Source organism: Panulirus ornatus, chromosome 34 (assembly GCF_036320965.1).
Source record: "Panulirus ornatus isolate Po-2019 chromosome 34, ASM3632096v1, whole genome shotgun sequence".
NCBI lineage: Eukaryota > Metazoa > Arthropoda > Malacostraca > Decapoda > Palinuridae > Panulirus > Panulirus ornatus.
This window is the reverse complement of record NC_092257.1, coordinates 12,462,395-12,475,490: the sequence shown is the minus strand read 5'-3', so window position 1 is coordinate 12,475,490 and position 13,096 is coordinate 12,462,395. Positions and strand designations below refer to the sequence as shown.

At 37.0% G+C, this 13,096-nt stretch overlaps 1 protein-coding gene across 1 annotated transcript in view; it reads left to right on the top strand.

Moving 5' to 3' along the window:
- Nucleotides 1–13,096, top strand: part of LOC139759855 (MPN domain-containing protein-like) — a 31,521-nt gene that overhangs the window by 15,033 nt on the left and 3,392 nt on the right. The window contains exons 5-10 of the mRNA XM_071682362.1: nucleotides 6,131–6,221; nucleotides 7,030–7,199; nucleotides 8,413–8,533; nucleotides 9,298–9,425; nucleotides 10,864–11,021; nucleotides 12,823–12,915. Coding sequence (XP_071538463.1) covers nucleotides 6,131–6,221; nucleotides 7,030–7,199; nucleotides 8,413–8,533; nucleotides 9,298–9,425; nucleotides 10,864–11,021; nucleotides 12,823–12,915 — 761 coding nt within the window. The remainder of the gene's footprint in view (nucleotides 1–6,130; nucleotides 6,222–7,029; nucleotides 7,200–8,412; nucleotides 8,534–9,297; nucleotides 9,426–10,863; nucleotides 11,022–12,822; nucleotides 12,916–13,096) is intronic.

The following is a 13,096-nucleotide window of genomic DNA, read 5'->3' as shown; positions in this document are numbered from 1 at the left end:
CTGCTGCTGCTCTTCCCTCTATTACTATTACTGTAGCTGTTATTGCCATCATTGATGGTGGGCTGTTTCAGTTTATTCTGCAGTTTTTGGTGCTGCTGTTGTATTTGGTTATGATGCTGCAGGTGCAGTTGTTATTCTTGATGCTTTTTTAATTGTGTTGCTGTTATCTATTATTCTTGATTTTCTGGGTGATGCCGATTTTATTATCACAACTATTGTTGTTGGGAATTTCTGTGTTTTAACCACTACTGCTGTTATTGCAGTACCGTTGTTCTTTTTTTGATGCTGATATACTTAGTAAATAGGCATTGGCACATATATTAGAATGAGGTATGAAAAATAAAAGGGTATGCAATTCATGGCAAAAGTTCACAAACCAACATGGTCCACATCATTGGTTTTGGAGTGCACAATGTTGTATGTACAATAGCACATGCTTCAGATTTTTCTTTTTCCTATTTGTAGTAACTTAAAAGGGGAAAATAGTTGATCATGGCATAATGATGTGTCATATTTTACCTGGAAAAAATTTATGTAATTTTTAAGTGATTACTTTTTTTTTTTTAGGAAGCTGTATTTTTCAATAGTTTTTTTTTTTTTTTTTTTTTTTTTTTTTTTTATACTTTGTCGCTGTCTCCCGCGTTTGCGAGGTAGCGCAAGGAAACAGACGAAAGAAATGGCCCAACCCCCCCCATATACATGTATATACATACGTCCACACACGCAAATATACATACCTACACAGCTTTCCATGGTTTACCCCAGATGCTTCACATGCCTTGATTCAATCCACTGACAGCACGTCAACCCCGGTATACCACATCGCTCCAATTCACTCTATTCCTTGCCCTCCTTTCACCCTCCTGCATGTTCAGGCCCCGATCACACAAAATCTTTTTCACTCCATCTTTCCACCTCCAATTTGGTCTCCCTCTTCTCCTTGCTCCCTCCACCTCCGACACATATATCCTCTTGGTCAATCTTTCCTCACTCATCCTTTCCATGTGCCCAAACCACTTCAAAACACCCTCTTCTGCTCTCTCAACCACGCTCTTTTTATTTCCACACATCTCTCTTACCCGTACGTTACTCACTCGATCAAACCACCTCACACCACACATTGTCCTCAAACATCTCATTTCCAGCACATCCATCCTCCTGCGCACAACTCTATCCATAGCCCACGCCTCGCAACCATACAACATTGTTGGAACCACTATTCCTTCAAACATACCCATTTTTGCTTTCCGAGATAATGTTCTCCACTTCCACACATTCTTCAAGGCCCCCAGAATTTTCGCCCCCTCCCCCACCCTATGATCCACTTCCGCTTCCATGGTTCCATCCGCTGCCAGATCCACTCCCAGATATCTAAAACACTTCACTTCCTCCAGTTTTTCTCCATTCAAACTCACCTCCCAATTGACTTGACCCTCAACCCTACTGTACCTAATAACCTTTCTCTTATTCACATTTACTCTTAACTTTCTTCTTCCACACACTTTACCAAACTCAGTCACCAGCTTCTGCAGTTTCTGACATGAATCAGCCACCAGCGCTGTATCATCAGCGAACAACAACTGACTCACTTCCCAAGCTCTCTCATCCCCAACAGACTTCATACTTGCCCCTCTTTCCAAAACTCTTGCATTTACCTCCCTAACAACCCCATCCATAAACAAATTAAACAACCATGGAGACATCACACACCCCTGCCGCAAACCTACATTCACTGAGAACCAATCACTTTCCTCTCTTCCTACACGTACACATGCCTTACATCCTCGATAAAAACTTTTCACTGCTTCTAACAACTTTCCTCCCACACCATATATTCTTAATACCTTCCACAGAGCATCTCTATCAACTCTATCATATGCCTTCTCCAGATCCATAAATGCTACATACAAATCCATTTGCTTTTCTAAGTATTTCTCACATACATTCTTCAAAGCAAACACCTGATCCACACATCCTCTACCACTTCTGAAACCACACTGCTCTTCCCCAATCTGATGCTCTGTACATGCCTTCACCCTCTCAATCAATACCCTCCCATATAATTTACCAGGAATACTCAACAAACTTATACCTCTGTAAATTGAGCATTCACTCTTATCCCCTTTGCCTTTGTACAATGGCACTATGCACGCATTCCGCCAATCCTCAGGCACCTCACCATGAGTCATACATACATTAAATAACCTTACCAACCAGTCAACAATACAGTCACCCCCTTTTTTAATAAATTCCACTGCAATACCATCCAAACCTGCTATACTATTTTTCAATAGTATAAGTTAGAATTTGTATTGGAATTTGTTTGCTTTGCATTGATTATTATTACTTTTTTTATGAACATTGAATTGTAAAAATTCTGAATTTGACATGGAATTCTTTTAGCTATGCAAAGTGCATTACTGATGTTTTGTAATGTTGCTGCCTATGTTGATGTTTGCCACATGGAACAAGCCTGGTATGAAATTCACCTTGATTTCAGTTTATGGAAAACACTTTAGATAATTTTTCTGAGCCTGATAGCAAGCCTGTTTTACAAGTATTCTTAGGTTCATGCTCAGAAAATAACCACCAGTTGTGACTTTATAGTGATAGGTTGTCTTGGACACACAATTTAGGCAAAACTTTGCCATTTTGCTAAAGTCCATCATCAAACAATTTAAGCGTGCCCCTCTACCTTTCTACCCAGCAAGCAGCATAGAAACCTTTGTCGGGAATACCAGAGGTCCCAGGTAATGAAGGACAAAAGGACTTTAGATTTGAAAGTAGAGGTACTTAGGAGGTTTGATGATGTCAAGAAACTCATGGCAATGATTAAGTCTGTGGGTGTTGTTCACTCAGCTGTGGTCACTGTAAAGCAAATGAAGATGAAATAAGGTCTAGTTCATTTGTATTTCAGGCACTCAGGATGCAAATTAGCCTGAATTCCTTTTCCTTTTTTGTGTGTGCACTTTGGTGACATGATGCTTTTGTTGTCAATTACCAACATATTTTTGGTAGCAGTTTTGGGTGGGTTTAATAAACTTAGTTGTTCAAAAGATATTTAATGTAATGTCTTACCATATTGACTTCTGGGTAAGGCACAAGGTGCTTTATCAGTCTTGGCCTGTCATGTCTGCTCTTGGAAAAGATTCTGTCCAATTGTGAATATTGTTTTTAATTCATTCTTAGTCTTTGAATGTGTAATAAATGTTTGAATGTTCTGATTGTTACTTTATAGTACTGGGATTAGCAGTTCAAAAACTGAACAGTTGATCATGTATTGTGTTAATGATGACATCAACTGTTGCTCATTCTGCTGGTCACTGTGATCTTTGCTTCAATGGCTGCTGCTGCTGCTATTTCTGCTGCTGGTGCTGTAGCTATAGCTGCTACTAATAATATCTAATGTTAAGATTTTTTTTTTTTGGCATTGCTCATGTTATTCAAGGCTGAAAATTAAAAGTTTTGATAAAATTGTGATTTTTGGACTCAGAGTTGATGATAGCAAAAAACAAGTTTTGAATTTGTTAAACTAATTTTCCCTACAGGTTGAGACCAATGAGCAAGGTAAATGAGAGAGCCTCACTTCCTTTGGGATGATAGGCATATTCCCACTTATCCCTAAAGACAGACTTTGCACAACAAACTGTTTGCCACTATTCCTCAGTTGTTTTGTTATGAATCAGGCACCACAAACTAGCTAGAGAAATGAACTTACTTCTTTGATATTGTAAACTACTTTCCAGGACATAAAAAGAGAGAGAAGAAACAGATGGAGAATAAACAAAAGCTAAGTTTTGCTCAGTATCCTCCTCTTAGGTAGAAAGCTTTTAATTTCAAAATTAATTTTTCTTGAAGTAGGGTTTAGCCAGTGAGCAAGAGAAATAAAGCATACCCAAATGTAGGACAGTGAGAGTTCATTTGAAGAAAAGGTGCCTATTAGAATCCCTTGAAAGAAGAATTTGGTAGATAAACTCTAGAACTGCAGTAAAAAGGGCTGTGACAAGAAAGTAGTTGCACCTTAAGCAGTAGATGATTTGCAGAAAGTTGCTCATGATTTGTATGTAAAGAATGTCTTCAAATTTTATTTCTCTTTCATAGAATGGAAGAAGTACATGAAAAAGTAAATGATATGTCCAAGGAAGTGAGCTAACATGAATTAGACAACCATGTTATAATGCTAAATTTAATGTATAGCTCACCTCTTGGAGGAAGGGGGGAAGGTACAGTGGAGGGGTTGCACCTCGTAATGCTTTTTCAGTTATGAGATGTCACTGTTTATGGAAGAAATATACGTAAAAGTAAAAGATATGTACAAAATAGTAAGCTATTTTAGCTTATATTGTGCTGAAGGAAAATATTAATTAAATACCCTAGTGGTTATAGGCTTTGGAGTGTGGTGGTGCAGGGAGGGAGAAAGGTAGGTAGTAAGGGGGGGTTTGGGGTAAGCATCATTACTCAGATTCATTGACTCATTATCAGTTAGGATGAGTATTTCCTTCGTTATGCATGTATTTACACATTTAGATTTATTTATGTGCATATTCACACTTGAAAATCTTTTCCAGATAGTGAAGAAAGCACCTGTCTTGACCAGGGCAACATTCAGCAGCCATAGAAATATCAAAATATTGGTGGAGGATTTTAACAAAGCCTGGGAAATTTAATGTTGGTATAATGATTCCCAGAACCTGCAACGTAGGTTATCATATGATGACTCCTGTTTTTTAAGTACTGTTGAATTCCTCCAAGGTAAATTTCTAGGTAAGGGAGAAACCACTTGAAAATGAATGTTCCATGAGAGGGACCCTAGATGAAGGAACAGACTGAAAACCATTTATTGGCTGGCAGCATTTCTCTCTGTCAGACCATGGAGAGCCTTGCAGTTTACCTAAAAGCAGATAATGCATTATTGACTGTAATTGAAAATAATCACATCTCCCCTTAAAGTTGGACAGCTAAATGTTTACCTTTTGCTGTTGCTTATCTCAGTTGATTTTAGAATGGATTTCAAGCTTAGAATATAAATGTGATGATGAAAACTTGAATGAAACAAAGTACTGGATGAAATGAGATTATTTTTGTTGTAGTAAATACTTGCCTGCCAAAAGATAGTAACTATTATGATCATACCTAGTTACTGCAGCCACACAGACAGTTAAGTCTTGAAATTTATAAATAATTGATGTGTATCTTAACTGAAGTTTCCAGGTGAAAACTCAGTAAAGAGCAGATAAACTATGAAAATTACATTAGAATACACAAAAACAAGGGAGAATAGAATAAGATGAAGTATTCCCAAGGAACACAACATGCAGTAGATGGTATGGAATTAATGCATAAGGGAAGTTCGAATAGAGGCTGCAGAATTACCCAATTTTTCCAACAGAAACAATATAACTTCTAAAGAAACTGAGAAATCAGAAAAAGAAAAATTCACGAATTCCTGTAGAATAAAGAAACAGCTGCATCAATCAGAACACTTTCTTTGGATGACAGTAAAGCAATAAGTGTACTGAGGTTCATTTATGTGCTTAAGTTACCACTCTAAATTAATGAAGTAACTACACAGGGACATTGCTAAACAATGGGTTGTGTAAACTGAACCTAACTCCTGGGGAAGATTATGGCCTATCTACAATATATTCTTGGGATTTTGTGTGCTTTTTATCCAAAAGGAAGCAGTGGTTTTCATGTTCCTTGCTTGTTGGTCAAAGCCAGTTTGAACGAAATGTTTGTTTTAATTAAGCTTAATGCTTATGTCAAACTTGTAAACCTGAGGTTCTGTAAAATATTTCAGATTTCATTGATTTAGAACAGTTCAAGTATCAGATTATTCCAAATCAATGTGGCAGTCTATGTAACATAAATCATGATGTTATTTACCTGAATGTTAAAACAATATTTTTTCACAAACTACAACTCTTGGTGTCTTGTAGCATATCAGTGACCTTCTTTGAAAGAATATTCAAGGCAAATGACTATTAGTATATATATATATATATATATTTAATTTTGCACTCAATCTGTTCATGAAATGACATATTTTGGTTAATATTCCTCCACATATATAACATTTTTTCAGTTTCTCCTGTTTGGGTCATGTATTGTATAGTTTATGTCATTGCAGATGAGGAGGAGATGACTGACAGTGACAGTGATGGACCACATGAGCAGGAGATTGTTGAATTTGAGCTTATTGGCAATAGGCATCCTAACCAGTAAGTTTCACATGTACATCCTGTATTTACATACATGTATATATTTTATTATACTTAATCGCTGTTTCCTGCATCTGCAAGGTAGTGCCAGGAAACAGACGAAGAATGGCCCATCCACTCATATACACATACATATATACACATGTACATATTCATGCCTGCATGCCTTCATCCCTTCCTGGTGCTACCCTGCCCCTGACTTACGAGTGTCTGACTTATGAACAACCATACTTTTGAATGAGCTCGAAAAAAATATGTAATTCTTAGTCCAACTCACAATCATTTAATCTCACTTATTAAATGTGGATCTGCCACTGTTTTTCATTAAGTGTTAATTTATATAATGTTCTATTAACTATATTACTTCAGAAAACAAGACATAATACATTGTTACAATTAGGTAAAAGTATTTACTCTACTTATATGCATTTCTTTATATGTATCATATTTGTTCATCATTTCTTGCTTTAGCAAGGTAGCAGCATTAGGGACAGACAAATAAATGCCATATTTGCTCACATCCATTCTCTAGCTCTCGTGTAGTACACCAAAACCATAGGCCCCTGCCCACAACCAGGCCCCACAGGCCTTTTCCTTGGGTTTCATCATTGCATCATATACCCTGGATCAGTCCATTTCTCATCTGTTTCCAAATACCTTCCTCACAAGAACTCTCAGTTGTTCTTTCTTTCATTTTGTCTGTTCATGGCTAGACCACTTACCATTCTCACTTCACTTAGTATCCAAACCAAAAAAATTTCTGTAGTTTTATCCCAAAGGATTATATGTGTATCTTAACTACTTTCAGTGATATGAACACAATGGTTGAATTAACATCATTCCAGTCTCTGGGTCGCATGCAACCCTTCACTGTCACTATGTCATCCTCGGCAATGGCCATGATTGATGTTCATGCTCACCTTACTACGTCAGAAATTGTGGGATATCTTGCTGGACAGTGGGATGTCACCAACCACAGTAAGTTATTGATTATCATTGCCTTTAGGTTTGATACTTGTATTTGTAAAAGAGGGATATAGAAAATATAATAGGGTAAACTAATGATTATTTTATAGTTGCATGCAATATCTCTGCAAATTTATTTTGAGAGTACTGTAATTAGTTGTACCTTACGAACATTACAGTATTGTTTGTCTTTTTGAATATGGAATTCCACTTAATTTCTTGCTTGTTCATCAATTCCCACCTTAGTGAGGTAGTGTCGGGAACAGACAACTGAGCCTTTGAGGACAAAGCCTAACATGGCTCCTTCTGTTCGTTCTTGTTGAAAGTAATGTACAGGAAAGTAGGATTCCGAGGCCCCCCTCTAAGTCACCTTCAGTGACACATAAGAGATATGTTATTTATTTATTTATTTATTTATTATACTTTGTCGCTGTCTCCCACGTTAGCAAGGTAGCACAAGGAAACAGACGAAAGAATGGCCCAACCCACCCACATACACATATATATACATACACGTCCACACCTGCACATATACATACCTATACATCTCAACGTATACATATATATATACACACACAGACATATACATATAAACACATGCACATAATTCATACTGTCTACTCTTATTTATTCCCGTCGCCACCCTGCCACACATGAAATGACAACCCCCTCCCCCCACATGTGTGTGAGGTAGCACTACGAAAATAACAAAGGCCACATTTGTTCGCACTCAATCTCTAGCTGTCAATGTATAATGCACCGAAACCACAGCTCCCTTTCCACATCCAGGCCCCACATTAATTCTTTCCTACCTCAGGGATGAGATATGAATTATACAACTATGGTATACTAAGAAATTTTGCCTTGTCCCAATCAATCTTACCTCCTTAGCAGTACATAAGGTAGCACTCACTGCATTACTTGTCAGCACAGTTTCATACTCTTATACATTGATAATTCTTTAGTGTTTTTTTAAATCGTATGCTAAGCTATTGAGTCGAAAGATAACAATGTGTGTTAATTCTGTTTGACCAAGAGAACTAACTATATCAGTGTTATTATTTTTTTATTCAATCCCAAGCTGTGTGTGGTTAGATACTTGTCTTCAAATGATAAGCCATAGAGTAATAGATATATGAAGACTAAGTCTTATATACCCTTTATTGTTAAGTGTATATTATGTGCTCAGTAGATGATGCTAATATTGATATTCTATTTCTTGCAGATTTGATAGTGTCTCATGCCTTACCAGTGAGATGCCGGTTAGGTGATGGTGAGAAGGGCCGTGTTGTGGAACAGGCACTATATGCTGAGATGGAAAGACTTAGCTTGTCTCTTGTTGGATGGTTAGTGTCTGCAATGAATTACCAGAACACTGGAAAGTTTTCTTTCTATGCTTTTATCATTATATTCTTAATAAAGTGCACCCAGCTTTGACATTAAAGTGAATCATGCATTCCTCATGGAACTAAAGCTAAGAATGCTTACTTGCCTGTTTTGATTTTGGAATTATTTGCTTAATTTACATTTTGGAATGCTGTTCTCATATGTTTTATAGTTCCTGTTAATAACTTATGCAGCTGCATGGAGTAGATCGTGTGTGCAGAGTACTGAAGCCAAAGATTTACTTACAAAAGATTTAGTGTGGTTCATTCTTGAATGAATATGGAATTTCATTGAATGCATGAATAGGGAAAGGCAGTCCATGTATATTTTAGTCTAATTTTTACTCATATGTGCAGGATAGGGGTTGTGGTTGGTTGAAACCATTTTGAATATGCTGTTTGAGGTCAGTGTATGGGGTGATGGTGGAGTGGTTGGTGTGTGGTCATGTTGTGTAGGTAAAGGTGGGATGTTTTGCTTGATTCAGTTGAGGATCAGTTTCTCAGTTTGGATAATGAAGACAAAATTGATGTACAGCAGTTGGTGGAGGAGGAGGAGCTGGGTGGTTTGGAGAATTTTAGGATTGGTCTTATGTTGGTAAGTGTCCAGATGTTAAAGATTTTGTTGTGTAGCCTTGAGTGGTTGAAAATACCTGTAATTACTAGAATTGCAATGGACCCCTGTTTTATGTCAAAGACTGATATGCAAATAATTTCTTTTTTAACAGGTATCACTCGCACCCTTTTTCCCCACCTCTTCCTACCCTCCGAGATATAGATGCTCAGTTGGAATATGAATTGAAGATGAAAGGCTCAAATGATGCAAGCTACACTCCATGTATTGGTATCATTGTCTGTAAGTCACCTTTTGTTGTATATTAAAAGCTTTCCTAATTATATTCAGCCTCATCGTACAGAAAGTGGCATCTTTCAATTTAAGAAATGCTATGGTAGCCATAGGCCTTAAGTGGCATAGACCAGAAATTTTTGTCAGTGTCTGGTAAGCCGTTCTTAATATGCAGCTGGATTAATGATCCAGTTTTTTCTGTATAAGCAATCATCTTATATCTTTACTCTTTCACTGTCCACCAATCTCACCACTCAGTTTATTACTTCTAGGATACCATCTTTCAATGATTACTATTTGTGAATAGCATGGCTGGCTTCCCAAGTAGTATGGGAATTCCTATAGAAAGTGAGATTTTTACACTCAACAGGTTTACATATTTTAAGCCCTTTTTTTTTTTTTAATACCAACTGGCTTTTTGTACATAGCATAGTGTCAGGAAGAGTCTTTTTAGAATATTGTACCTTGGCTTCTTCATCTGTTCCTACTTTTAGAAAGTGAAGACTTAAAATTTTTAGCCCTTTGGTCCCATTAGTGTTAGTCACCGTCAACAGTAAGTAGAAGATACTTGGGTTTTATTCTTTCCTTATTTTCCCCTCGGATATATTGTATGCATTATATGCTGGCCACCTTGCTAGCCCTCCACCATCATGTTGCTGTCTGTTAAGTTGCAAAATTAATTTCGGTTATCCTCACACCTGCTTTTTGGGGGTTAATTAATGTAGGCTTACACCATTCTCTTACTCATTTAGAGACAGCAACTTACATTCCTATGTAGAAGCATTGAAAAGGCACTTTATTCAAGTATTTTTCGTATTTGGAGTTTGCAACCTTAGGTTAGGCTCCCTGTTTACGTCAAGGACTATATTGTTCTTTATGACACTTGGAACAGCTACTTACAAGTGGATCCTGTTGTAGTGAACCCTCAGGTAGACCTCTTACCATGAAGGCCTCATGTGCCCTCATGTTGACTTACATTTTTCCAGTTTTCGATTCAAAAGCAGTAAGTCTCTGTACAATGATCCTAGATAGGAATGTTTGGACAGATATTATATGTTTTTTCTCTTTATTCAAAGGTTAGTGACTCAATCCCCTTATTGGGAAAAAGAATCTTGGTGAACAAAGCTGCTGCAGATGTGCCACTTTCCTTGCAAGATTTCTCAGTGTTTTAGAAAATCATCCAGCATCAAATTTTAGATTTTGGAATATTTGCTTTTGGAATTTCTGAAATGGATGTATAGGAAAAAATATGCATAATGCTTAACAGATGTTGTGTTATCTGATGTTCACCCTTCCATATTCCCTTCCTCTGTGAACTTAATCCTGTCTTTACATGCCTCCCTTGCTTTAAACATCCATTATTTTCGTTTTATATTATTTTCTGTGTATCCAGCACCTTAATAGTGTATGGTTGTACATTAACCTTCATAGCTATTTTCCTTCACAGCTCCATATGTACGAGGCGGAGGTCAGGGTACAACAGCAAGCGGATTCTGGGTGATGCCACCACCAGAACATAAACCCCAAGAATATGGACGTCCTATGAGTATCCAGTTCACCATTGTACAAGATGCTTTCATTCCAAAGGAAACTCTTTATCATGTGGTAAGTTAAATTTTTTTTTCTATTGGAGAAAAAACAAGTAAAATATTTAGACCATGGTACAACAGTACACATATACCTGTTTTATTGATTTGTTTGTGTGTAATTTTTATTCTTATATTGACTACAGCAGGACTATACTGCATGTTGCATGTAAAACTATATTATAATGAAAATATCATGGTGCTGCAGCAGTTTCCATTTAAGCTGCTTGTATCATTAACAAAGAAAAAAGGTGTCTTCAGTCTACTACACATATAGCTAGAAACAGTAATCAGTAAAAGGCTTGAAATGGGGTACACATGTAAATATTTGTTTCAAGTTTCCCTCTTCATGTTTGCATCAGATGATCCTTGAGTTGTCCTCTTGAAAAAACAGAAATATCTGCCATTAGCTGTTGCTTTGATTTTAAATGACACCTTGGTGCATGCATGACAGTAGTTAGAAGCCCTCACCATTCCCAGGAAACTTGCCCATGATCCCCTTGTTCAGTAACCTGTGGGATGACTCATATGTTTGGATTTTTCCCATGATGGACCATCATGTTAAAAAAAAAGAAAAATAATCATAAACTTAGCCTGTGAGAGGGTTGAAGGAGAAATGATGTGCCTCATTGATTATCAGGTATATTTGGATCTTTTTAAAACAATTTTTCCATAATATTTCTTTCCATGACAAGAAAAAACTTGGAAACCCAGACTTTGAGTGGGTTCAAGGAAAACCTTTGAAGCCCATTAAATGTTAAACTTGTTTTCACTAGTGTGATGCAGTTAAACACCAAGTCTTTTGCATTTACTGTTATCCAACCCTTTTAGAAATACTCTGTCAGTCTATCCTCTATCTGTATCTCTGATGCCTGTTCCCTTTAGGAACTCCCTCAAGGGGGTGGCCACAGCAAAAGAGTATAAGTGTTGAAACTCCAGCATTGCTTCTTAGCCTTTAATGCTTCACCCATAAAAGGTTACTGGCAGAGGGTAAACCTGCAGTGTTTTCAGAGATTCCTATTGTTCTTACCAACTATTTCTACTTAATATGTCTAAATGTTCTTGCCTAATGTTCCAACCTACTACTACTGTCTAATGCTCCTACCTACTGCTGCTATCTATTGCTCCTTCCATTTTGCCAAAAGGCAGGGCTAATGCATAGCACTCACTGCAGGAAAATCTAGTCATGGAGAATGAGTTTTGTGTGTTGTGTCGTCAAGTGTTCTGCATGACAAGGAGTGATTGTATGTTTGTAAATAGAATGCCAGCAGTCTACATGTGGGTGAGGCAGAAGGAAAAGACAGCCACCTGGAACAAAGGAGTGCCACTTGACAAATACTGAAGTGCTGGCTCACTACGCAGTCATCACTGACCCAGGACTACCTATCTTTCCCTGTTAGATGAATTTTAAAACACTTTGGTCACATTGTCATTTGATATAAAATGGGAAATAGCAAAGAGAGGAGTAAGAACACAGTAAAGTGTATTTAGAAATCTCAGTATTTTCAAGTATGGTAGCCCATTAGGAATTGGTTTCCAAGGTCAGTCTTGTGTATTGCAAATCACATTGCAATAGACACAACTGGGAAGCTATTTTCAAAACCTGATGGTACATGCATGTTATACAAGAAATATTTCTTTGAAAATGTGAAATGGATGAAGTTGCAGATACTCTGAGCCATCATCTTTCAAATGTGCCAATTAGAAAAGTTTTGAGTAAATGGGGAGAATGTTGGAATAATTGATAGATAAAGAGTTTGCTAAAAATTGATAACATTTATTCAAATTATGATTAATATTCAACAATTTAAATTTTACAGCGTGATACAGTGAAATATTACAAAGATTCTCCTGACTGTGTTGTCTTTACTGACATATTCCAAGACCGCTTTACTTACTGGGATAAATTAAAGGTAAGTTTGTAAAGTTTTGGCATGCTTTAGTATTTATGACAGTTTTAAGCACAGGAAGTAAACTATCAGTTTTTGCGTTTGCTTTTTATCTTGGTACGATCTTCTCTTTTGTATTATATTTTTACATTTGTTAGAAGCATGTGCTTTCGAAACTGCACAGAAGACACCGTACATGTATGTA